Source organism: Symphalangus syndactylus, chromosome 4 (genome assembly GCF_028878055.3).
Source record: "Symphalangus syndactylus isolate Jambi chromosome 4, NHGRI_mSymSyn1-v2.1_pri, whole genome shotgun sequence".
NCBI lineage: Eukaryota > Metazoa > Chordata > Mammalia > Primates > Hylobatidae > Symphalangus > Symphalangus syndactylus.
In genome coordinates, this window is record NC_072426.2 from 91,731,850 (window position 1) to 91,758,149 (window position 26,300).

A 26,300-nucleotide genomic window follows, 5' to 3' on the forward strand; every position below is an offset into this window, starting at 1 on the left:
AGAAGTGGAAAACCAGGCTGACAGATGTATTTCCTTGCTCAAGGTCATTCACATAGCAGGTGGGCCAGCATTCACACTCAGACCCAGTGACTCTGAACACCTTACTCTTTGAAAAAAAAACTCCCTCTAAATACCAGTTCCTTCTCTTTTGAGTAAAAGCAAAACATGCCATCTTGTGATTCAGTACTAAGATAATTTCCTATTCTTTTTTTCTGCTCTAACTGTGTTTGACCTCTTAGACATATTTAACCCCTCTTTTGGTCAGACTTCAATTATTGAGATTTATATTCAGTTGTTTATGCCAAAGCATTAGCATATCCCAGATTTCACTGGTAACCAGGAAAGCAGTAATTATACTGTTTGCCAAAAGAGTAGGTGCCCTCATTATTTATCTCCAGGAAAAAAGTTTGTTGAGATTTTTTCATCCTTTGTGTTTTCTCTTTAGTAAATAGTTATCCAGCTAAATTATTCGTCACATCATCAGAGTGCTTCCTGGAGAAAATTCAAAAACATGTTATAACATCCTCAAGAAATGCATGTCAAAGTCTGAATAATTACTAAAGCACAAAAATGCGGCATATCAAGCATTTTGCAGTATGTGAAAGCAAAATAGGCCAGTCTGGGAATGATCTAATATCACTGTCTTCAGAAAAGGGAGATGGTCACTGCCCCAAATCTTTTCTTTTTAAAATAAACCAATTAACACAGAAACTGCCTTTTACATGTAAGTGTAGACCCCAAAGAGTAAATAGTTACATGTGAAAACTGCAAGGACACAGGGGGACTAACCTCCAAAGTTTATTATCACAAGATCTTATCCTCTAGTTCTCATTCATATGTCATACTTTCCTGAAGAATAAATACCCGAGTGTTTCACAACGTATGTTGAGTCAAAAAAAAAAAAAAAAAAAAAGAGAGAAGACTGGGAAAAAATCAGGCTAATGCTACAATCATGGCATTTGCACAGATTTTTCAAAGTGTGAAGTAGGATAAACGTATTCTAACGTATCCGAGAGCAGGGCAAATTAGGGAATGCTGAAATAAATAGTTGATCAAAGGAGAATTTTATTAATGATTTCCAATATTTTTCAGATTTTCTTCATTCTTTATCTTCTCAAAAATGAGAATTTCTGTGTGGTTAAATTCATGTCCTAGTTCTTAAGTTAGAAAACTTCACACAAATAACAGTTGCTATTAATTGAATGTTTTTATTATGTCAGGTACTTTACTTATATTACTAGCAATTTTTAAAACATATTGAAAGCTAAGTGCCACATTTGTCTTTTTATAGTTGTAGAAAGTGAAACTCAGAGAGGCAGAAGAATCCATTCCAGATGATACTGCCCCTAAGAATAAATCCAAGATTTAAATCCATGTGTGTGTGGAATTTTCTCTGTGTCTGCTCTTTTCACCAACATATATAAGTCTTTTACATCAGGGGTCCCTAACCCTTGAGCCATGGACCTGTACTGGTCTTTGGCCTGTTAGGAATCAGGCTGCACAGCAGGAGGTGAGCTGTTGGTGAGTGAGCAAAGCTTCCTCTGTATTTACAGCCACTCCCCATTGCTTGCATTACCACCTGAGCTCCATCTCCTGTCAGATGAGCCACAGCATTAGATTCTCACAAGAGTGCGAACCCTATTGTGAACTACACATGCGAGGGATCTAGGTTATGCTTTCCCTATGGGAATCTAATGCCTCATAATCTGTCACTGCCTCCCATCCCCCACAGATGGAACCCTCTAGTTGCAGGAACACAAGCTCAGGGCTCCCACTGATTCTACATTATGTTGAGTTGTATAATTATTTCATTATATGTTACAATGTAATGATAATATAAATAAAGTGCACAATAAATGTAATGCACTGGCTGGGTGCGGTGGCTCACACCTGTAATCCTAGCACTTTGGGAGGCTGAAGAGGGCAGATTGACTGAGCTCAGGAGTTCGAGACCAGCCTGGGTAACAAGGTGAAACCCCGTCTCTACGAAAATACAAAAAATTAGCCGGGCATGGTGGTGGGCGCCTGTAGTCCCAGCTACTCAGGTGGCTGAAGCAGGAGAATTGCTTGAACCCAGGAGGCGGAAGCTGCAGTGAGCCGAGATCAAGCCACTGCACACCAGCCTGGGTGACAGAGCGAGACTCTGTCTCCAATCAATCAGTCAATCAATAATTGTAATGCACTTGAGTCATCCCGAGACCATCCCCCGCTTTCAGTACCCCCTGGCCTGTGAAAAAATTGTTATCCACAAAAATGATCCTTGGTGCTAAAATGGTTGCGGACTGCTGCTTTACATCATTATACATACTAATAGAACCCTTCTAAAGCAAAATACTTTTGAGAATTCAAAGTAGAGAAGAAAATACAAACAAAATAATTTAGATTGAGAAGACCACCTATTCCATTGTCCTTATTTTTCTGATTAGGCAATGGCACTCCAAAAAGATGAAGTCAACTACCCAAAAATAGTTCCAGAACCTAGGTCTCCAGACTTCTAATTCAATGCTCATTTTGCTCACTCCCTCATCTTTCTAAATTCTAGATTTCTCTTACAATCTACAGAGTTGATGCTATGGTTCTCATAAGTGCACTGAAGAATTTAACTGGTAGATTAAGGTAATAATCTTTTCAAAGAGCTCTGAAATTATCTGAGCTTCAGATAAAACGGCCATAATTAGGTTCCCTGCCAGTTGAACAGCATGAATGCTATTGTCACTGTCCAAGCCATAGGAAAAAGTTACAGGACAAAGGAAAAAAAATCACAATGGTGTCTTTCTAGACTTTTAGGTAAAATGCCTGTTGATGATGAAAAGAACATAGGATTCCAAATTTCCTTCTCAGATCTCATTAAGCAACTATCTGCACACCTTCTTTCTTGACTATTAATCTCCTTGAACTGATTCAGAAAAAATATAGCATCATAATTAACATTTAAAAAAATTAGTCTAACAAAAATTTCCAGGCAGATCTTTACCTCAAGCAGAAATTTCTCCTATTAAATGCTATCCTTGAAAATATCACTAAATCCTGCGTAGCAATTTCTCTCCTTTTCTGTATAATGATATAGCTATTGTACCCAAAAGAAAAGAAATATACATTTTACTTACCATCACAGCTCAGTTAGCAGTTTCTTCCAAGTTAAAAACTTTGTGTAGTAGCTGGAAGTCAAGATCTATGTTTCTTTAAAAAATTAACTATTGGAAAGTTGGAGTAACCTATTTACTTAACCTTTATATAATCATGACAATTCAGACCGAAAGATAGTTATTTTCCTTCAGAATATGAATACATTGTTGCAATTTCTTCTAATTTCTAGGATCACTGTTGAAAAGTGTAAAGTCATTTTGAATACTGATCATTAGGATTTGACTTAATTTTTATTTCTAAAAACCTTAAATTTCTTTCTTTAACACTAGTGTTATGAATTTTCATAAATATGTGCCTTCAGCTTGTCTTTTTAAAATTTTAAATTGTGATGGGGCACTTATATTGTAAATTTAAGTCACATTTTCTTTTATTATTTCTTTGATTATGTCTTCTCCATTTTCTGTTTATTTTCTGCTATTAGAGATATTTTCTGCTATTAGAGATATTTCTATGTTTCCAATATGTTTGCATTTACTAGAAGAAATATTTCTAGTAATATTTCTATGTTCCAATCATGTTTCCAATATGTTTGCATTTACTAGAAGGCTGTTTGATTTTTTGCATATTTTGATTTTTGCATATTTACTAGAAGGCTGTTATATTTTTTACATATCCAGTATTTTTACTTCTGGTTTGATTTCATATTCTGACAACATATCACTTTAACTTTGGAGTGGGTCTCTTTTACATGCAGTAAAAGTTGTATGAAGGAAATGTGTGAAGCTCAGCAAAGCCCCTTCAACACAGCGCACAATAAAATTTTGTGGAAGGAAATAAGTACACAATGCTTTCTGTTTGAGAGTTTTGCTTTGTTTGCTTTTCTTAAGGATCAAGTAGGTTCAACCTGAGGCTTAAGCACGAGCCCTAAAGAGAAGTCCTTAACATTTTCTGTTCAAGAGGGTCAGACTGTAGGTAGAAACTCAGCCAAGGTGTATCAGTGAGAAACAGACTGTGCATTTGCCAGTAGAATTCCCTTTCCTGCAAATCCAAATTTGTAAATAAGGCAGAAGTGGTCAGATGGGTGGAGAATGGGTTCCCTGGCTGGGATGTACAGAAACACAACATTTGGGAAACACATGTACTTCACTTTTTCTTTCTTACTCTCTCTTACAACCCCACCCTCTCTCTCCACCTAATCTCCTCCACAAGAATTCCAAAGTCTTCTTCTACAATACAAGTAATTAGCTCTTCCCCAATTTTGAATATGCAAACCTCTCCAGGTCTCAGAAAAACAATAACTTCAGCTTTTGCACTCCTTAGAAAGAATGTTATACCTATAAATTTTTTCTTATTATTTTATAAATCATTTTAAATTGACTACATTTCACTTAGCACATAGTGGTTACTCAAAGAGAAAATACAAGCCCAATAGATGGGCAAATATCATTGCCTGTTCTATTTACAGAAATGTTCTTTGTCCCTAATACATTTTCTGGCCCTTGATGGGTACTCAATGAAAATATTCCTGAAACTGCTGGTTTCGAACTTTCCTGGGGACATAATTTAGACACCATCTTTTGCAAAGGATATTTATCTTAAATAATTTAGAATTTTATGACAAGAAAATTCCAGACATAGAAAACAAACAAAACTGGGGGCATCCACAATTGAAGTTGGATTACATTTCTGAGTGTCTTCTTCAAATATCACGTGTATTGCACATGTTCCAGTTTGTCATATCCCACTGTTAGGAAAGGCTTACAACAAATTATTTTAAAAGAATATCATTCACCATATAAATGTTGTATAGTTTTTCCCAGATAAAAATATTTTCCTTATTGAAAAAAAAGAGCTTATTGTTTCTTAGAAGAAACATGTTAATATAAACTGTATCAACCAGGTATGTGCTGTGAATTTACATCAAGTAATCTTCAATTTGGTGGGTCTCTAACTGTCTCAGAGTCATATGGTGAGAAAGATCCTTCCAGTCTACTCCAGGAAATGCTACTGAGCGGCTGTCTGTTGCTTTCCACAGATGGTAATTGACAAATATGTATATTGTGAAGACTTCGTGATGTACTTCCAAAAGAAAAGTCATTCTTTAATGCCAAAATATTCCATTCTTGTATTCTAAATCACTGGGGGAATTTAACCTCCATTACTTAATATAATTAGTTTGACACTGATATAATTAGTAACCACCACAAAAGAACAAAGATTACAAGATCACTGTAAATAAAGGCCAATTATTTTACTTCTCTAAAGAAATACGGACTTGCCCATTTTGCCATTAGTCATAGGCAGACAATTTAAAATGTATTATGTGCTAAACTAGCTATTAATAAAACAAACAAGGTGTCTTTCTTATGAGTAATGTTTAGCTTAGTTGTCCTTAATGTAAGAATCTGGGAATGGTGATGGAGGACAGAAGGAAAAATTAAAAAAATAAACAGCTGAGGGCCTAGTTAAGCCAGGCACAAAAAATACCCCTCACATACTGTCAGATATAGACATTTTACTGATAAGGACACAAGTTTAGAATTGTAATTCAGCTAGATTCTCAAAGTAGGAAATGTCAGAGCTGATATTTGATCTTCTGTGTGGCAAACTCTCCTATACACTACTGCTCCCCTCTCAATTATGACAAAGAAATTATCTTTTAGGGATATTTTTATACATTTTATCATTTAGATGCCATCTATAATTCAAATGCAATGTTGTCTTTTTGCAAGTTTTTGTCCTCACCCCTTAAAGTATATCACCTCTCTAATGTTCTTAGAAAACTATAAATTATTCTAGCTCAGAGAATCAGCAGCTTTCTTATTTTCTCCCAAAAACTCAAGGAATTTCATCTCCAAAATGTGTGTACCCTTAAAAAGAACCTTTCCTCTTGCAGTTTGTCTCCACAGCATTTGATTAAGAAAGTTACAAAATTATAAGAATAAAACATTGTAACAGGGGTTTTTAAAAAATATCTTAGAGACTTCTACTTGCCTATGTCATAATGTTGTCAAAAATTAAATGACCTCCACAAAATTGGAGCATTGAGCAAATGAGGGAGAAGAAAACTCAACCAATAAGAATATTATTAATAAAAACTGACAGAAGTCTTCTCTAAACACACTTGTATCAACATTCATAAAGAAAGATCTAATGCCATTCCATTTGACTGAAATCCAAATCTATTGAACTTTCAGACAAAGTAAATAGCCTATTTATTCTCAAATGAACTACATAATCAACTAAGCATTTCACTTGAGGCCATCTTCCTCCACTAGATTATCCCCTGAAATAGCATCAGACATTTCTCTGTGGACACTCGAGTGACTGATTGAGAAGTCTTTTTCCCCTAATAGAATTAGGAACCATTTCAGACTCTTCATCTTCCCTTCAGTTCTAGCTCATACTTCAAAAATTCCATTCTTCCAAAATTCTTAAGCAATCATCATTTAGTGGAAAATAATTCTATTAAAATCATATAATGCTATAATAAAACATGCATTTTATATGTATCTGAAATATACACTTTCATCTTCATATTTGGAAAAGAAATAAAAGTCTGTTAATGATTATTTTTTGTTTCAAATGCATATAATTTACCAATTCAAATAAATTATCTTTAATAGAGAATTTCTCTTTAATTTCAGTTTTCCATTTAAACTGATAAAATCATATAATATTATATCGATAGTGGTATATTAATTGCTGGGGGGGAGAAAAGAGTTATTTTTTCTTTAACTATTCAATGTAAAATCCTATGTCATGTCAGTTCCAACGAGAACTCTAGGCTAAAGCAGAAAAAACAAAAGGAAATGTGCCTTTACAGACACACACAAATAGGAAAAACTTTTTTTGATCAGATTCAAAACAGACATAAAATCTGACTTGCACTTATTTAAAAAAAATGCCAGTACTCTCTATTATGGGAAAGGCATTATAATATTGAGTCACTTTTCTTTCCCTAGAAGTTAAAAATAAGTTTCTTTTTGTGAATACAATACAAAAATATTTAAACTATTTCATTCCTTAATAGATTATATTATAAATACTGGCTCACACTATATATCAAAATAAAACAGGAACTAAGCTAATAGCAGATACAAAGGTGGAATAAAAATCTAAAACTAAGATGTAAACATACAGATATAAGAAAAAACCATGAGAAAATATCTTTATGACTTGGAGGAAGTAAAGAACTTTTAAAGCAAAGGCAGCAAAAAATAAGCAAAAAAAGTCATAGATTACAGAATGAGGAAGGATATATGTAATATTTAAGACTGACAAACTAATAATGCTAATAGGTAAACAAAGAGATGCTTAAATGAATTAGTAATCAGATAAATTAAAACCACAATAAATATCATTTACACCAATTAAATTGGCAAAAAAATGGTTGTAAAGACACAGAAAAATCTTTAGATAATATGGTGTAACCTGGCTGGGTGCAGTGGCTCATGCCTGTAATCCCAGCACTTTGGGAGACCAAGGTGGCTGGATCACCTGAGGTCAGGAATTCGAGACCAGCCTGGCCAACATGGTGGAACCCCATCTCTACTAAAAATACAAAAATTTTCCAGGCATGGTGGCACATGCCTATGGTCCCACCTGGGTAACAGGGCAAGACTCCCATCTCGAAAGAAAATATATCTATATCTATATCTATATCTATATCTATATCTATATCTATATCTATATCTATGTGTGTGTATATATGTATATATATGTGTATTTCTATGTATATATATACACACATAGAAGTTAAAAATGTTTCTTTTTGTGAATACAATACAAAAATATTTTAACTATTTAATTGTTTAATAGATCGTATTATAAACACTGGCTCACACTATATATCAAAATAAAACTGGAACTAAGCTAACAGCAGATACAAAGGTGGAATAAAAATCTAAATTTAAGATGTAAAACTATAGATATAAGAAAAAACCATGAGAAAATATCTTTATGACTTGGAGGAAGTAAAGAACTTTTAAAGCAAAGGCAGCAAAAAGTATATATATCATATAAATATTATATATATATGTATATATATACATATATATGTATATATATACACATATATATATGTGTGTGTATATATATATATATATATATATATATATATATGGTGTAACCTAAAAATAACGCACTAAAAATAAGTGACATAGGCCTTTTAGCTGCAGAGTAATTTATGACGGTAGACGGTTAGAAGAAAATCAGTTTTCCATTACTGGAAAGAATCACGCAGCAACGAGAAGTGATAGATTACATGCTCACACAACAACGTGAGCGGAAAAATAGAATGTTTAATCAAAAAAGTGGAAACTAGCATCAAGTAAATAAAAAATGCATGTAAGAACACACACAAATCCAAATGTACACATTATATAAATTAGAATGGTTGTCTCAAGGTGGTAGGGGAAAGGGAATGGAGAATGGGGAAAAGGGTTGGGGGAGAGAAAGAAAAAGAACTGGATGATGCAAAAAGTCAGAAGGCAATCAGCAATGAAAAGAACCTGAACTTTGATGTTTAAGAAACTTGCAATCAAATCCTTACAGTCACTTACTACCAATGTGACTTTGAACAAGGGACTTTTCTGTATGACTCTTTCCCCACTGGCAACATTGAGATAATAGTTGTCACCTCATGGATGATGATTAAATGAGTAAAAACTTGATATTTTACATACTCAATAAGGACTTTTTTTTCTTTTTAAGCTTTTTTAGAACAGGCATTTATATTTGCCTATGTTATAGGATTGTTATACTTATTGATGCTTAGAATGCAGTCTGAATTCAAGTTTCTTTTGCTGAATTCTAAAATGGGAAAACAACACCACAAAAGGAATATTCATGAGCTATGGACAAATTCAGGCTTTGTAAAAGCATTTTATAATTCCAAATAAAATCGAAATCCTTGTTTTGTATATCATTCTGAGATATGCAGCTAAAGTAGATATTAACTTTAAGATTACTACCAATATAATAAAATCAGTATTTTCAAATTTAAGATTACAGAGAAACACTGAGATTGTTGAAAGATATCTTAACATGTTTCTTTTACCAATTGTAACCTGAAACCAATACTTTTTCTTATTACACTTTGCCATGTACTAAACCTCAAAGAGAATTCTCCAAGCTCTTTGAAAATTAAAATGTTAAAGAGTGAAGCAACAAAATGCTCTTACTTTGTCCTGTTACTAGATTTGGAAAAAGCATCATTTTGAAAGGGACTTATCTTCTTAGAGTAAAAGTCATGTAAGAACCTCTGTTCATTTTTCAAATCATTGGTATATTCATAGTCTTCTTAGGAAATATACATTTCTATTTACAGGCCAGAATTTCAGCCAGCCATTTATACTCAGAGGAAAATGTGCTGGGGAGAGGTAAATTTGCCTAAAATCATTGTTGATTGATCGAATGATTGATTCATTCAAGAATAATATATTAAGCACTACTATATAGCAAAAAAAAAATGCACTGGGTCTGAGCATATATGAATGAATGAATGAAGTAGACATAGTTCAGCCTTCACAGAGTACACAAAGTAATAGGAATGTCAAACAAAAATAAGTAAATGATTGCTATCTATCTATAAAATTACAAATTTTTGTAAGAATAAGCAAGAAAAACAGGATTCTAAGAAAAGGAATGACAAAAAGAACAGAATATTCATAGCGATCTCTAACAGTATAATTTTAACTGACACCTGATGGATATAAAGAATGACCTTTGTAAAGAGAGGCAGAAACATTTACAAGAAGGAGGCATAAAATGTTCAAAAGTGCTGAGGCAGAAAATAATTTGGTCTTTAAAGCTACTGACATCAGGTCATGGGACCTTGGGCCTGGTATACTGTAAACAAACTCCAAGATACGCAATTAATTTAGAGGCATTTCCATGACAGCCTGTAGACCACTGCATAGGGATGTGATATTATGTCAGTCTTCATGAGAAATCATTAGGAGTTTTTGAAAAGACATTGCCTGATATATGTGTTTAAGAGTTCTAGTTTTTTTAGGCCGGGTGCCGTGGCTCACGCCTGTAATCCCAGTACTTTGGGAGGCCGAGGTGGGCAGATCACGAGGTCAGGAGATCGAGACCATCCTGGCTAACATGGTGAAACCCCGTCTCTATTAAAAATACAAAAAACTAGCTGGGCGTTGTGGTGGGCATCTGTAGTCCCAGCTACTCAGGAGGCTGAGGCACGAGAATGGCATGAACCCAGGAGGCAGAGCTTGCAGTGAGCGGAGATCGCGCCACTGCACTCCAGCCTGGGCGACACAGTGACTCTGTCTCAAAAAAAAAAAAAAAAAAAAAAAAAAGTTCTAGTTTTCATATGGAGAAGGAGGTGGAGGGAGGCTAGGATGAAGATTTTTCAATCAGACCAGGGAAAATAAAACCATAGTTTGGCTCAAATAGATGACTGAGAAACTAAGTGAGAAGTGGACTGGACGGAGTAAAGATATATTTCCGAGGCCTTAAGGATGCAGGAAACAGCAGTAATGACTCAGAGTTCTGGCTTCCACACTGCGGCAGATTGTAATGCAATGTACAAGGATGGCAAAGACTGAATGAGGGGATCTGAAATCACGGGGAGCAGGAAATTTAAAGAAGCACCCTGGCTTTCACACCCCTGGAGACTACAATTAAGGTAACTGAGAAGCAGGGCTTCCCTCAGCAGTTTGGAGTGGAAGTCGCAGGCCTTGGTTGTGAACAAAACTGACCTCTACTGACCACTTACAGTGAGTCATGGGCTATGCCAGCACCTTCCAGTTGTGCTTGCTATCTCATTTACTTCCTACTACAGTCCTGGAAGGTGGCGTGATTAGCTACATTTAAAAGATGAGGAAATTAAAGGTCATCTTTTGTATCTTGTTCAAAGTCCCTCGATAAATGACAGAGTTAGGATTCTAACGACTGACTGTAAAAGTAGTGTCCAAACCTATCCTCAATTTAATGATTAGAAACAGTGGACACAAGACATCAGTGAGAGTGAGGGGTGTGTGTGTATGTATGTGTGTCTGTGTGTGTGTGTATGTGTGTGTCTGTGTGTGTGTCGGGCAGGGATGGGGCATGCTAAATAATGTTCATCGTAGATCCAGTTCTACTGTCATCTACGAAAAGCAAGGAGGCAAGTCTCTATTAATATAGAGGCATAATGCGGACTCATTCATGCATGATAAAACGTCTACCAAGTGACATACGCTGGACAAGTTTCCAGGTCAGCAAAAGAGGCAGAATCCCAACTAGTATGCAGCTCAGAGCGTAGCAATCTGTCATTCTCAAAATACAATTTTCTTTACACAATGCCACACCAGTAGGCTAGATTAGCCATGCACACGCATGATTCACATACAAGGTCAAAATGCTGTGTGCTACGGGAGATAAAGCACCAGGTGAGATAGAGCTCTGTGAGAGATAAAGTGCTAGAGTGGCAAAACAATATAGGCCTTAAGAGCAGTGGGAGATTACTTGGGATGGAAAGGTCACAAAAAGCTTTATCGATTAAGTAAATGCCTGGAACATAATAGGGTCTGAACTAAATGATATTGGAAGATGTAAACAAAATCCAATTTTCCCTGCAATTAATTAATAATGTATAAATAGAGATGTTAGAAAAATAGTTAAACTGTTCTAATACTGTATCTAAGGCTCAGAATAAAGAAAATCATACTCTAGTCCAGACGTTGGCAAACTTTTCCTGTAAACGGGCAGATAGTAAGTTATTTTTCAGCTTTGTGAACTCCACCATCAATATCCATCAACTCAGTACTAATATTTTTGCAGGAGGGCAGTCATGAATGATACGTACATGAATGGGTGCAGCTGTGTTCCAAAAAATTTGTTGCTTACAAAAACAAGTGGCAGGCTGGATCTGGCCTTCAGGCCATCGCTGGCCAACCCCGGCCTAGTCTCATTGCTCCCCAAATTTAATAGAATTATCTGTCACTCAAGTTGCTGGGAATGCAAGGAAGACACAGAGCCTAATTAGGATATGTCACACACAAAAATTATTGGAGACAGCAGTTGTAAGTTGAGACTGAAACAAAGCCCCCTCTCTTGAGTGTTTCTGCCAAAATAAGAAATATAAACACATCCCGATTACAGAGTAACAAGGCAAGCACGGCTGAAGGAAGAAAGTTATCAGTGGAGACCCGCTGCATAGCATGGTCACAACCACGGCAGGTAAGGTGAAGTGGAGACAGCCTTGTCAGCCAGCCTTCTCAGCTCTCTTTCCAGCCTCTCCTGACTTGACTTGGTATAAAGATCTTGGTGAGCTGAAGCCACTAATAGGAGCCCAAATCCCAGTTAACTTTTACGATGCTTTCCCTGCTGTAGCTCTCTCTCATTTTTCTCTTTCATGTTTTGTTAATAATGATTGCTCTATTTTGAATAAAATATTGTGATAAATTGAACTTAAATCATTCATTCAACAATTATTTATTGGGTATGTCCTGTACGTGCCTACCCTTGAGTGCCTATAATGTTATTACTCTGTGATGGAACTGGAGATCTGTTGGTGAGAAAACCATTCATATTATCCCTACTCTCCTGGAACATAACGTCCAGATGACAAAACACAAAATAAGGTCACAAGTAAATGTAATTGCAACTGTCATCAGCTGCTTTGAAGGAAACAGACAAACTGCTGAAATGGAAAATACCATAGGAAGGGAATAATTTAGACAGAGTAGACAGAGACAGTTTTTCTATGGAGATCTTTATTTAATTAAATTTCCTTTAAATCAAGACCAGGAACACGTTCCAGAAATGAATAGAAGACCATTGGTATTGGAGTGTAGTGAGTTGGGGAAGAAAGAAGAGTGAAAAAAATTATGTTGGAAAAACCAGAGAAGAGAATAGTGTTATGCTGGGAAGGCATTTGGACCCTGGTAAGGTTTGCATGTTTCATCCTGAATACAGCTAGAAATCAGTGAGAATGGTTTTGAGCTGGGGAGTGATGTCGTTTGTTTTACCAATATTAATCAAAAATGGTTTGTAGAGCAGCTAGGAGTATAAATGTGGAGAATATGATGGGGGGGGTACTGGGACAGAAAAGGGGTAAGATGAAAGTGGCTTGCTTGGTGCAGGGTGGTAGTGGCAGTGGCAGTGCCATCAGAAGTGTAGGGAAGTTGCTGAATTTGAGATTTATGTTGAAGGAAGAATCAAGTTTTGTGTATGAGTAGATGGTTAAAAGGTTCTTAAGTGTGGGTGTAAGTAGGTGGTTGTGGGATAGGAAAGGAAGGGTAATGGAATTAAAGAAGCCAATGGTTTCTGGTTTGACCTCCTGGTTGGCCAATGGTGCCATTTATCTTGAATGGGAAGATTGGGGGAGAAGCAACAGTGGGGAGGAGAACCAAGAGGTATGTTTTGGACATATTTGAAAATTCATGGGGCAAAGAGGCAGTTAGATACACAAGAGTGAATCTCAGGCAAGTCATTAGAAGATAGATGGCATTTTAGGCTACCAGATTGAAAGTCATGATAGGAAGAAAGTGAGGGAAAAGAAGGCCCAAAACAAGGTTGTATTGTAGATAAATGTATATTTAAATTTTCTGTCCCTTGTGATGTTTTGATATCTTAGAAAATCTTTCTAACTGGGGAAGAGATTGCCTTTGCCTGAGGCTAGCCAATTCTTTTTTTGTTTTGTTTTGTTTTGTTTTGTTTTGTTTTTGAGATGGATTCTCACTCTGTCGCCCAGGCTGGAGTGCAGTGGCGCCATCTTGGGTCACTGCAAGCTCCGCCTCCTGGGTTCACACCATTCTCCTGCTTCAGCCTCCAAATTAGCTGGGACTACAGGTGCCCACCACCATGCCCAGCTAATCTTTTTGTATTTTTAGTAGAGATGGGGTTTCACCATGCTAGCCAGGATGGTCTCAATCTCCTGACCTCGTGATTCGCCCGCCTCAGCCTCCCAAAGTGCTGGGATTACAGGCGTGAGCTGCTGTGCATGGCCGCCAATTCTTAAGATAGGAAAGGGACCAGCCTGAAGCATGCAAACTAACCAACCCAGAGCCACATTTCCTCTACCTTGCCCATATACCCTGGAAACAATATTCTTCTGTCTTAAGCAACCCAGGACCAGGTAACAGGCAACTAGAGAACACCGCTGTTACCCAAATTCTGGAGAAATTATTCAAAGTAGTCCTAAACTGTTCATCCTATCCTGCCTTACCCTTCTCTCAGAAACCCCAATAAAGGCCATGCCTTACAACTTACCTTGCTCCTGTTTCTGCCTCCTGACCACTCTGGTCTTCCCCATATTGCCATGTATGGCATGCCTCCTGTCTCTAGGACCTGTGAGTAGAAAATACTTTATTTTCTCGAGTCTCTCCTGTGTCTCCTCTTGTAGCCCCATCTGGCCGACTGTCTCATAAATGCATACAAAACAAAATTTCTGAGAAATCATAATATTTATAGATGCAACAAAAGAGAAAAACACTGGAAGTCCACATTAGTAACCAGAAAAACGATCAGAAGTCTGAGGTACCTGAGAGAATACAGCAAAATGAGATCTGGAATTTTCACCTGTTAGGAGAAAAACCATCTCTACTGTAAGCACAAGCAACACAGAGGGAATGGGGATGTCAGGAGGGTATCCCAAGGACAACATATAGGATTTTGTCACATTTTTCCTCCAAAGATCACAGAAAACTTGTGATCCATATCCACTATTTTTTTGTTCCAAGTCTCTGATAAGTCATCCAATCCATGTTAAAACAGGCTTGATTCTTGCATCATAAGATGTAATTTATACTTTTACAAGATCCCTTTACCTGCTTCCACCAAAGTCCCTTTCCCCCTGCATACACTGAAACTTATCTTGCATATTCTATTTATTATGATATATAAGGTGTGTTTTCCCTGCTGGACTTACGGGTTTTGAGAGAAGGGACTCTATTTTTCCTTTCTATATCCTCCCAGCCAACTGAACATCTGATTCTTTACAAAACTGAGAGAACTACCATAGTAATTTGCAAATAGGCCTTCAAATTTATAATACTTGCTCTTAGTCCTACGCTTAGAGTTTCAGTTCATGTAGGAGTCAGTGAAGACTAAGTGTGAATAGCCAAAAACTTGAAAGATAAAGTTGAAAGCAGTTTCTTAAAGATATTTTTTAAATGTTCTTAATTCAGAAACCATTAATCCAATTTAAGAGAAAACTGTTTCAAAATTTTAGAGAATTTATGAAGACATATCTTTAATGGAGAAAAACAATGATATGTAACATTGTGAAATCAATCATGTTTTAGTGGTCTTCTATTTGCTTACTAATTTTTACTAATAGTTTTCACACACTGAATTATGTTTCCTGAAACTAATATGTTTTCTTCTCTTTTGCCCTGAAATTTCTGTAGATTTTCCATTATAGAATGTGAGTCTATGTTATGTGATGCACAGATATCCATTCCTATTGATTTCTTGTGGAAATAACTTTCTTATTAAAATTTGATAGATAATGCCCTTATTAATATGGTAGATATTTTCAGAATTAGTTATATTGTGTTTCGGTATGCCTCATGATAATACTAGGTATCTTTTTTCAATATTTCACTTTGTTCTTTTTGTGTCTGTTTGTGTTACTATTAATAATCTGAAGGTCTCATGTCTATTACTTTTTTTGTTACCTTTTAAATACAATGTGATATATTTTTTTATTTCTTATTTTTTTGAGAGGGAGTCTCGCTCTTGTCACCCAGCCTGGAGTGCGATGGCACGATCACGGCTCACTGCAACCTCTGCTTCCTGGGTTCAAGTGATTCTCCTGCCTCGGCCTCCCAAACAGATGGGATTACAGGCACCTGCCACCAGGCCCGGCTAATTTTTGTATTTTTAGTAGAGACGGGGTTTCACCATATTGGCCAGGCTGGTCTCGAACTCCTGACCTTAGGTGGTCCACCCTCCTCGGCCTCCCAAAGTCCTGGGATTACAGGCATGAGCCTGACCATTCACTGTAATACTGACAACATTTATACCTCCACTTACTCTCCAATCACTTTTCTTACTGCATTATCTAATTTTAATTGTTTACACACTTTTACTACATTTTTATGCCTTTGCATGTTTATGCTATGTTATTTAATAAATCACCATTAAGTGACATTTTTTTTTGCTTTCAGCTATAAAAGATAAAGAATTCACCATATGTATCCTACCTCTCACCTTCTCTTCCACTTTTCATCCTAAATTGTATCAGATAAATTATTTCAATGTTATTATTCTTTGTAACATTTTCATTCTGTTCTGTAAACATAATTCTCAGAAATATTTTTACTTATTAATGCAGATAGAAATATTTAATATTTTCAACATATTTAATGTCTATCAATAGTTCTTTTGCTGTAATTCCTCTATTCATTTTCATTGTCAGAATATTTTTAAAGGAATCTGGCAACTAGATTCTGAGCAGTATTACATGTTGAAAACTGTTTGTCAGTTGCCTTACTTTAAAAGATACATTGACTGAGTTTAGGAACATGGGTTACATGCGTTCTCCTGAAAACACTGGAGAGGCATTGACCTGTTCTTTTCCTAATGTGGAATGTTACTGAGAGGAATTCTGAGGTCACCCTTTGTTTAGGACTTGATCTCCCTTCAGACTCCCCAAAAGATTCCCTGTTCTAGTTGGCCTTCTATATTGGTGGTTTCTGAATACATACCCCAAAGAACTTGGGCATCAGTGAATTCTGGTATCTTCTGGGAGCCCTGGAACTAATCTCTTGAAGATACCAAGGGATGACTGTGTTTTAAAAGGCAAGTGGATTAGGATATTGATGGTGATCATTTTGCATAATTTTTTTCATAATGTTGGGCTTCCAAACAAAAGATTAAAAGTTAAAAATGTTTATTCTCAAAACTTCTTCACATCTGGAAAAAGTAACTTTAAACAATTTTTTTCTCCATATAGTTATTTCTCCTTTTCAGGCACACCACTTATGTGTATGCTGAACTTTTCTTTTTTCTGTTTGGATTTTCTAACAAATTATTTTCATCTACCCTGACAATTGTTTTAACTCATTGTTAATTTATTTTGTTTCATTTTTTCAGTGTTCACACGCTTTTTGATATTTTCAGTTTCTATTCTCCTTTAGGTTATTTCCAATGTAACTTTAGATGTAACATTCTTTTCTACTATTCTTTCCTATACTTAATATGGTTTGCCTGTGTCCTCAACTAAAATCTCATCTTGAATTGTAATCCTCATGGGAGGTGATTAGATCATGGAGGCAGTTTCCCCCATGTTGTGCTTGTGATACTGAGTGAGTTCTCACAAGATCTGATGGTTTTATAAGGGGCTTTTCCCCGCTTCGCTCTGCACTTCTCTCTCCTGCTGCCATGTGAAGAAGGACACGGTTGTTTCCTCTTCTGCCGTGATTGTAAGTTTCCTGAGGCCTCCCCATTAATGCAGAACTGTGAGTCAATTAAACCTCTTTCCTTTATAAATTACCCAGTCTTGGGCAGTTCTTTATAGCGGCATGAGAACAAACTAATATACTAATTTTCTTGTTTTATGTGCTTAAGAGTCATTTCCTTCTATTTCCTTGCTATATTTCTTCCCGAATTTGTTTCCCAAATGTCTGCTTTGAGACATTATTTCAAAGAAGTTATTGCTTTGTTAATGTCTGTTGCTTAATTTAGTAATACATTTGGGAATTGATTTCATTTTCTCCATGACAAAATTTTCCTGGTGAATATTTTTCAACTGCTTTCTATTCTAATTATTTTAATACCTTGGTATTTATGCTGCCCTTTTTCACATGGTGAGTCTTCATAGACTGTATGCTGGTAATTTATCTTTGAATATAATGAGTATTTGGAACTATGGGAGGAGGGTCAGAGTGGGATATAGCACAACAGTAATTGTCAGAGGCTGACCATGAAATGCATTAAAGTGTATTCCTATGTCTAGTTTAGCCTTTAATTCTCCCCAGGTGAGAGAGAGATATGTCACTCAGGACTGCTTCCGAAGGAGTTTCTCTTGCAGCTTGCTCCACTGTCTGACTCCTTTCATACAAGTGGTAAGTCTCAATGTCTCCTGACTCAGCCTCCGACCCTCCAGTTGCTTCATCACATTCAGTGGCTTCCAGGCATGCACTTGCCACAGAGTGCACTGTTGCAAATAAGAGATTGTTTTCTCAGAAGGGCATACCATCTACTTCTGAAATGGCATACTGGGCTCTGGAGCCTTTCTTCCTATATTTGGCCAAAGATTCTTTTCAATAAAGGTTGAATTTCCTTCTAGTTATTTTAAATTAATTTTCATGAGGAAAGGGGGCTGTATCATCATTACCATTTTAAGTCCAAAAGTCTTTTATACTTCAAAAATATTTCATATCTACAAATTAATTTGTCCTTACACCATATCCAATCACATTCAATGTGGTAACTAATACTATCCCCAATAAAAAAAATGAAAAAAGTCCAGGGAAGTTATGTGGCTTATCTATGGCCACACAGCAAATCAATATCATATTTGAATGAAGAATTATGCTCTTTCTCTTCTAGGTTAAATTTTATTCCCACTAAAAACATGACCACAATGTGATTTAGTTATTTTTCGCCTCGAAATTTATCATAATGCTGTATCCCTAATGAGGGGTACAATATGTCAGCAATTAATCTGTGACTCACATTTACAAAAAGCCCCAAATTTGAATTTGAGTTCAACTCTACAACACCCACTTAAATTTATGTTTATAAATACTCGTACTATCTTGTGAATCACTCACTCCCATTGTATTGTATTTTGTGTCATAGCATTTAATTTTTAAATCTTTTTAAAAATTGCATTCATAAATTAGAAGTGTCCCAGGTCTCTCTATGGGGTCTGGGTTTTGACCTTTTCCTACAGTTATGTGAGGAAGGCCCTGTTGATATTCTCATCTGAATATACAACTAGGGGCCTCTGAAACATCGGGGACCATCAATAGGTACACTATCATGCAGGTGATCTCTGCTCTAAAAAGTGAAAGGATGAGTGGAACTTTGGAGTGGAGGGTTAGACTTGAGGAAACTTAAATTAAGTAGTAAGTCCCTTGAACTGAAATGGAAAATGATGGCTGCCCCTAACACCAGAGCCTTGGAGAAGAATTCATAAAGGAAAGTAATGAGATGTTCTAGAAAGACAAGAAGTGACAGAGAAGTGGAAAGGGTAAAAGACCTACCAGTCTATCTTGAAGTAACATTTCCTACAATGTCATCTGCCAACACCATGTTTTTTATATTCAAGAAAAGCATTTTATTTAAAAATCATTTATTGAAACTTCTCCACTTTCACTATTTCTTTCATTATAAAAATCATTCCCAGAGTTTGTCAACACCATTTATTGTTTCTAATCAAAACAATGACAAAGCAATATTCAGATGGAAGCATAAGTGTACCACCTCAAATACAATTTCGTATCTCTTCTTTGTCATGAGATGAAATTAGATATAAGGTAAAAAGATAAGCAAGTTAGAAAAGAAAACCCCTTTAAGTCTTTTCCCTTAATCAAACCCAGCATCAAGTTCAAAATCAATAAACGATACAATAAAATAATAATAATAATAATAGTAATAATAATGAGCCAGTTGCCAAACGCAAGGGTGTGTCAGTTTTCAGGAGCTTAGTGAGCATGCCTGCAATGAGACTCTATAAAGACAGAGAAAGCCCAACAGCCACAGTAGAATGAATGGTTCCAAATTTAAAGTCATTAATGCAAGATCCAGTATGTGGAAAGAGGAAAAAGCAGCAGTTATGATGAACTGAAGCGCTCCTGCACTTACCAAGATACAAACAGCCCAGGTACAAGCTGCAGTGGGTGGAAATGAGGAAGAAGAATAAGGAAAGATGACCTTCTCATGTCTGGACCATGAGAGAGCTGACAAAGGAGACAGACATGAACGTGTCATACATACCGCCAACATGTGACTCTTAGTGGATTCACAAGAAGGCAAGCAATATGTTATAGCACATATACAGAAAAGACAAGACAAATTTCCTATCTTGAAAAGAGACTTGGCTCCACATTTGTCAATTGAGAGTTTCTGGGAAATGTGTTTCAAAGTTTTCCCAATAATAACAACAGTGATGACTGACAATTATTGAGCACTGAATAGGTGTGAAAACCATCCTGGAAGTATAGAGACTATGAGTCCAGTAGATGGGGAATTTGAATCTGGACAACTAACTGTAAGACTTTGGCCAAATTACATGAGCAATTTGAATCTCAATTTCCTAGTTATAAATGGAGATAAATAACAACTACTTCATGGAGTGGTTAGCATTAAATACAAAGATGGATTCAAACATATAGCATGCACAATGCCTGAAGTGTGTTAAGACCCCAGTCAATATTTGCTATCATATGACCTGCTAATAATTATCCTCACAATTCTAGGATACAAGGGCTAGCATTATTTTTAATAAAATAAACAAAAACTTAGGGTTCATAGAGGTTTAGTACCTTGTCAGTGTTCAAATAGCTACTAGGTACAGAAGGAGGATTCAAATCGAAATCTCACAAGGACTCTAAAAGCAGCATTGGAGGGTATGCCTCCAGAAAATGCCTTTCTGCACTTCTAAAATGCTGCCTTAGCTATATCTGCCTTTCTGAGATGTGTTTCAGAACTGCAAGGAGTCCTACACATGATCAAATGTCCTCAGCTTCTAGAAGCGGTAAGAAAGCTGAGAATTCCTTGATGTACAAATGAATAAATCACCCCTGGTGAGGAAAACTGGTCTCAAAGAGGAGCCACAGACAGATCTCATTTAGTATCCCAGGAGTAATTGCTTCTCCTTTAGGGAAAACTGGATGCTGAAGTGTGTTTATTTCCTTAACACGTTGTTTGGAAGTTTGCCTTTTTTCAATTTTTTGAGTAATATATGGATAGATTCTTGGGGTAAAATGTTAGAAAATTAGAAATAGTATTGTTTTTGGAGATACTAAAATGGCCCTATTTCAAGTGGAACAAGCAACAATAAAAAAGTAATACAAGTCTTGACAAGAAAATTAATAATGTAGAAGAAACGGGTATGGAGAGAGCTTACTAAATGACATTATGACAGAAATATGCCACATGATCTTAACATACTTCAACAAAACACTAAAGTAGAATTAAAACACAAATAACACTAAAGAAACTACATACAAACTTTCTCTCAAATATTCCACTGTAAATATTCCTTGGTGATTTTATTTTAACAAGTGAAAATGCAGGAAGGGGATTCCAAACCTGAGGAATATCCTAAGACCTTACTCAATGCCTTGCACATAGTTAATTACATCTCTGTGGGACATGAGTTATCTCTTTCTCATAATCATACTGATAATTACTCTGAGTTTAATTATTTGTACTAGATGTTTGTGTGTGAGGATGTTCGCTTGTGTATATGTTCATCTAGTGCTTTTGTGTTACTCATGTTTTCTTGTTCATACTGTTGTAGTGTAACGCATGCCCTTCATTCGGAACCAAACCTGTGCCCTGGCTTGGTATATTTCCTCCACCTGCTGAGCACCCTCTCACTCTCTATTTTTATCTGGAAGAAAGAAGACAATAATATCTACCAATCAAGGTGCTATGTGCATGAGAAATAATTTATACTTAGAGTCTATCCTATTATATGTCAGTGTCTAATTAATGTAGCTTCTAGTGGTAATAACAGAAATAGTAGCATATGTTTTTTAAATAAAGGATATTCTTTCTTTGCAAATGACATTCAACTGATTTTAGGTGTTAGTACTGTAGTTAGAACTTGCAATTTTTTAACATGCATCTCTTTTGTCTTCTATTTCCCCACATTAGCATTTAATGTATCATTTTTACTTACCTTTTGTGGTCTTAGTCATAATCCTACACAATTGCATTTTTTTCTTCCTAGTAAACACATTTGAAACAACAATTTTCCTGCAATTTCATTTTTAACAGTATACTGAAGATTTTGAGGTCTGGTGATTTTAATTTTAATATTCTTTTCCTTAATATTTAATAATTTTACCATTAAAATAATAAATAATTGTAGCAGCAATGGTGAAGTGAGCTACGTTCATATTATTCTTGTTTGTTTTAGAAAGTCTCATATTTCTACATTAAAGGTAATGCTGTTGAAACATTTAATTTTTCCCTTGTGAAAAAAGAAACCCTCTTTCCTATTATTTTTACTGTGCTTATGATGAATAGCTATTGAATTTTTATCAGATACTTTTTTGGCAATTGAGATAATTATATAGATTTGAAAAATGTTTTATTTTGATGTGTTCTGTTAAGTTAGTAATTTTCCTGGTGTGATATCACTTCAGCCTTCTAGGGTTAAATCATGTAGATTTCAATGCATAAGGCTTTTCATGTCTTGCATCATATTTGCTAACATTATGGATGTTTCCATTTGTTTGATTATTCAACCAAATAATTAGTAAACAAGGACTTAAAAGAATTGTGCTGGGTTTGGCAGAAGTTCAAAGACGAATACAAGAGTCACTATTGTCAGGTCACTTAGTTTATTTGAGGGGCAGATAGGAACACAGCTATACTACTAGTCATTCCGCTTTCTGCATTCTAAAAGTGCTTTTTTATTCATAAAATGATATGTATTTACTTTTTATGTTCTAGATGCTGTACCTGAAGCAGAAGATAACCTGGCAAAGAAAACAGGATGGTGCTGCCTTCAGGGAACTCCTAGTCTAGGGGAAGACAGCCAATAATCACATAACTGCTCTAATCAAATATTTTAACAAAATAAAGTATTAGCTACCTCCTAGAATCCAGGCTCTGTTGTAAGTGCTGAGGATATGGCAATGAACATAAATGCCTAAACTCTGCAGTGTTGGTGCTCACATTCTTGTAAATAAATACACAATTGTCCCTGCATGGAGGCCAGGCACTCTAGAATATTAGGGGACCTTGTCCTCACATGGTGGTATCCCTGGATAGATGACACAGCTGGCTTTTCTGATGCTGTTTCACACTTTGGCCCAGAATCCTGCAACACTTTCTGTCATGATAAAACAGAGGTTATGTAGAAAAGGAAACGGACTCACTTTGTATCTTTTACAGGTTGTGTTCCAGCCAAAAAATAATAGTTGTGCCTATAGCCCTAAGGTGCTGCTTTCTGGAAGTGCTTGAACTCTGGTTCCTTTTCCTTGGTATTCCTGCCCTCCTGCTAGTTGACTACATTTACAAGAGAAAAGAATACCAAGAAATTAGGCAGAACATGTGGAGTGTGTATCTGTGAAGTGTGTGCCTGTATATGTTAGTGGGGCATCCAGAAGAATGTGGGTGGTGTGTGTGTGTGTGTGTGTGTGTATTTGGGGTGGTTGCTGGAATACTACTACACTGCATTCTGAGTTAACAAAGGCAGCAAAAACCCGAGTAGTATATTTAGGAGGAAATCAATTTTTCCCATTGTTCAGAGTGTCCAGTTCTGATTCCCTCCAACTGAGTTGATAGGCCAGGGGGAAAAGCGGCCAAGGTGAAGCAGAAGTGAGTTAGTAAATGCCCACCAGGAATAGCAATTGGTCTGGAGTTGTAGAAAAGCTTCTTCCAAATACAGATCTAGGGTGCAGACTATTACCTATATGAACAGACAGCCTGTCTTGTGATATGTTTTTTTGAGACATTAAGTACTCTGATACATTCAAAATAACACACACACCCTGAGATTATCTCAGCTTCATCCATGTTCTAGACCCTTGCTTGGCTCTCTAGCATTCCAGTTGCAGCTGCTGGGGCTGGCTGCAGGCACGTTTGACTGTTCTCCCTTTTGGACTAGACAGGGCTGTTCTGGCTGTCCCATGCATTGCCTTTCAGTAAAGAATCTACACTGAAGAATTGTTTTGGGTTCTGTTTCCTAGTGAATTGCTAACTGAAGATATCCTGAGAGGAAATGCTTGAGTTTCTCAAAAAGATTTTATGCTAATCTACTGCAGGATCCAGAAGAAAATTTCAATTTTATTACAATTCAAAAGCAACATGACTTCCATACAAATGCAAAAATAACATGTTTCCATACAAGTTAGCCAAAAGCAAAATGAAGAGAACAGGACAGGAAAATAAAGCTACATATTAGGATGTAAAAAGTATATGAGACATACAGAAAATTACCATGGAAAATCACACTAGAAATCCACACGGGGCACTGAAGAGCCAGATTGATGCCAACAATTTGGAAGACCAACTTAAGTCTACCTAGAATTCAGAAGAAAAGAACAAAGAAACAAAAATAGGGAAAACACTGTGGATATAGAGAACAGAAAATAAAGAGCTTGCAGGGATGACTTGTTACTCTTAAAAGAAGAACCCAAACAATTCAAGAGATGTTATAAGAGAAAACGGTCTTGATCTGAAGGTAGTAATTGGTTTTAGAAATGCTCTACAGGAGGCAAACACTACCAGGAACTTGGCCTAATTTGGCCTCTGACAATCTCTCGAGAGCATAAACCCAGGGGTCTAATCAACTGGGTCTGAAAACATAACCTTGGTACATCCTTTGTGTCCTTCAGACAGGCAGAAGTGTCTGTCCCACATGGAATACTTGTCTAAATCCCTCAACCAACTTATGCTCCTTGTTTCCAACATACCTTACACTTCTCCTGAGTTCTCATCACAATCAGCGTTAACTCCTGATTTATTTAAGAAATTGTTCTATTCTATTACACTAGATTATAAGCTCCCTGAATGAAGAGCCTGTTTACCATCACCAGATAATATTGAAGTTTAGGGCAAACACTTAAAACAAAGAAAATAAATTTGTTTTATATTGATAAAGGTAAAATACCATAAGGTATTACTTGACAAAAAATGTAATAGACTGAATAACATGACATGATTCATGTGACACAAATGTAAGGCCTTTCCACTATAGGCCAAACACCTATAACAAAGGGACACAGAAAAGGGTAACATTTAAGAGAAGAAAGGGTGAGCAATGTCATGTCAGGCAACTGCAAGCAGAAGAAAGCAGGGTGTAGTAGGCCACCTGGAGGATTTGGGAGTAGGTTATCACTGCATGGGAGTGGTTAGTTTGGAAGTGTCCATCCTGAGGGAGAATGTATTTGTGTTTCTCTTCCCATCTAACTAGAAGCAAGGAAACTTCAGGATGGCTTCAGTGACAACTGTTGGCAACTCAATAAAAGAGCTGGCTCTTTTCCTGGACATAAGGACCATGACATTCCTGAGTCTCAGGCAGAAGAGATCATTCATCAGAGCCTGTGTTTTGGTTAAAGATTTTATAGCACCTACATGAAATCACTTGTTTTATTTTCTCTTTTTCTTCTGTCCCTGTTATTTCCTTTTGTTTTTAATACAGACTGCTTATTTTTTTCTCTTTGTAACCCTGTTGTGCATTAGGTTTGATTTTTTTCTGCTTTGATGAGCATTATGTGGAATCATCTCTCAATTTCTATCTGCCTGCATCTAATACTAAGGAAACGAGTCCTGGCAGGTTTGTAGAGTCATAATCTTCATGGTCAGAGGAATTGATTGAAGCCAATTGGGCACTAGGATCAAAAAGCTGCATGATGGAGGGGGGCTGGAAGGCTGTTCATTAATGATGCTATCTGAAAAATGTTGAAACATAAAGAAGACAGCAAACTCTGAGAGAACATATAAGACACAAATTTGGAATGACTGCTTTTGACTTTTACATTTTGTGACCTGTTTTTTTTTTTTTTTCTCTTTCTCTGTCTTGCCAATTTTTTTTTTTTGGCAGTGAGTGAAACTCAAATTAAAACATATGTCTAGAAAAAAATCCTCAGTTCCAAATCAAGCCTACTCCACAATCAAAAACTCTAATTATTTTATAGATATTAAAGGTGTTGCAGGAAGCAAAAGTCTGCAAGCAGAATACCTACGTAGGGCTTCCTTCCAAGACTATTTATTTTTAAACCACCATTTCTGAAAAAGCATTGATTAAATATTCCTAAATATCCTGAACAACTGTTATTTTATTTTTTGAGACAATAGTGTCTTCTTCTGTCACCCAGGCTGGCATGTGATGATATGATCATAGCTCACTGCAGCCTCCAACTCCTGGGCTCAAGCAACCCTCTGAAGCAGCTGGAACTGCAAGCACAAGTCACCATTCCTGACTAATTTTTAAAATTTTTTTGTGTAGAGATAGGATTTCACTATGTTGTCCAGGCTTGTGTTGTAATCCTCTTGTCTCTGTCTCCTTAGTAGCTAGGACTACAGGCTATCATGCTCAGCTATAACTTTAATTTTAAAAGTAGTATCAA

The 26,300-nt window shown here is 36.2% G+C and overlaps 1 protein-coding gene across 10 annotated transcripts in view; it reads right to left on the minus strand.

Annotated features, from left to right (window-relative positions):
- Positions 1 to 26,300, minus strand: part of NRG3 (neuregulin 3) — a 1,125,306-nt gene that overhangs the window by 750,524 nt on the left and 348,482 nt on the right. Inside the window, exon 3 of one of the 10 annotated variants that reach the window (XM_055275511.2) lies at positions 14,308 to 14,385. The exons of the other annotated variants lie outside the window; for them this stretch is intronic. Within the exon in view, the coding sequence (XP_055131486.1) occupies positions 14,308 to 14,385 (78 nt within the window). The remainder of the gene's footprint in view (positions 1 to 14,307; positions 14,386 to 26,300) is intronic. 10 annotated transcript variants of the gene reach the window in all.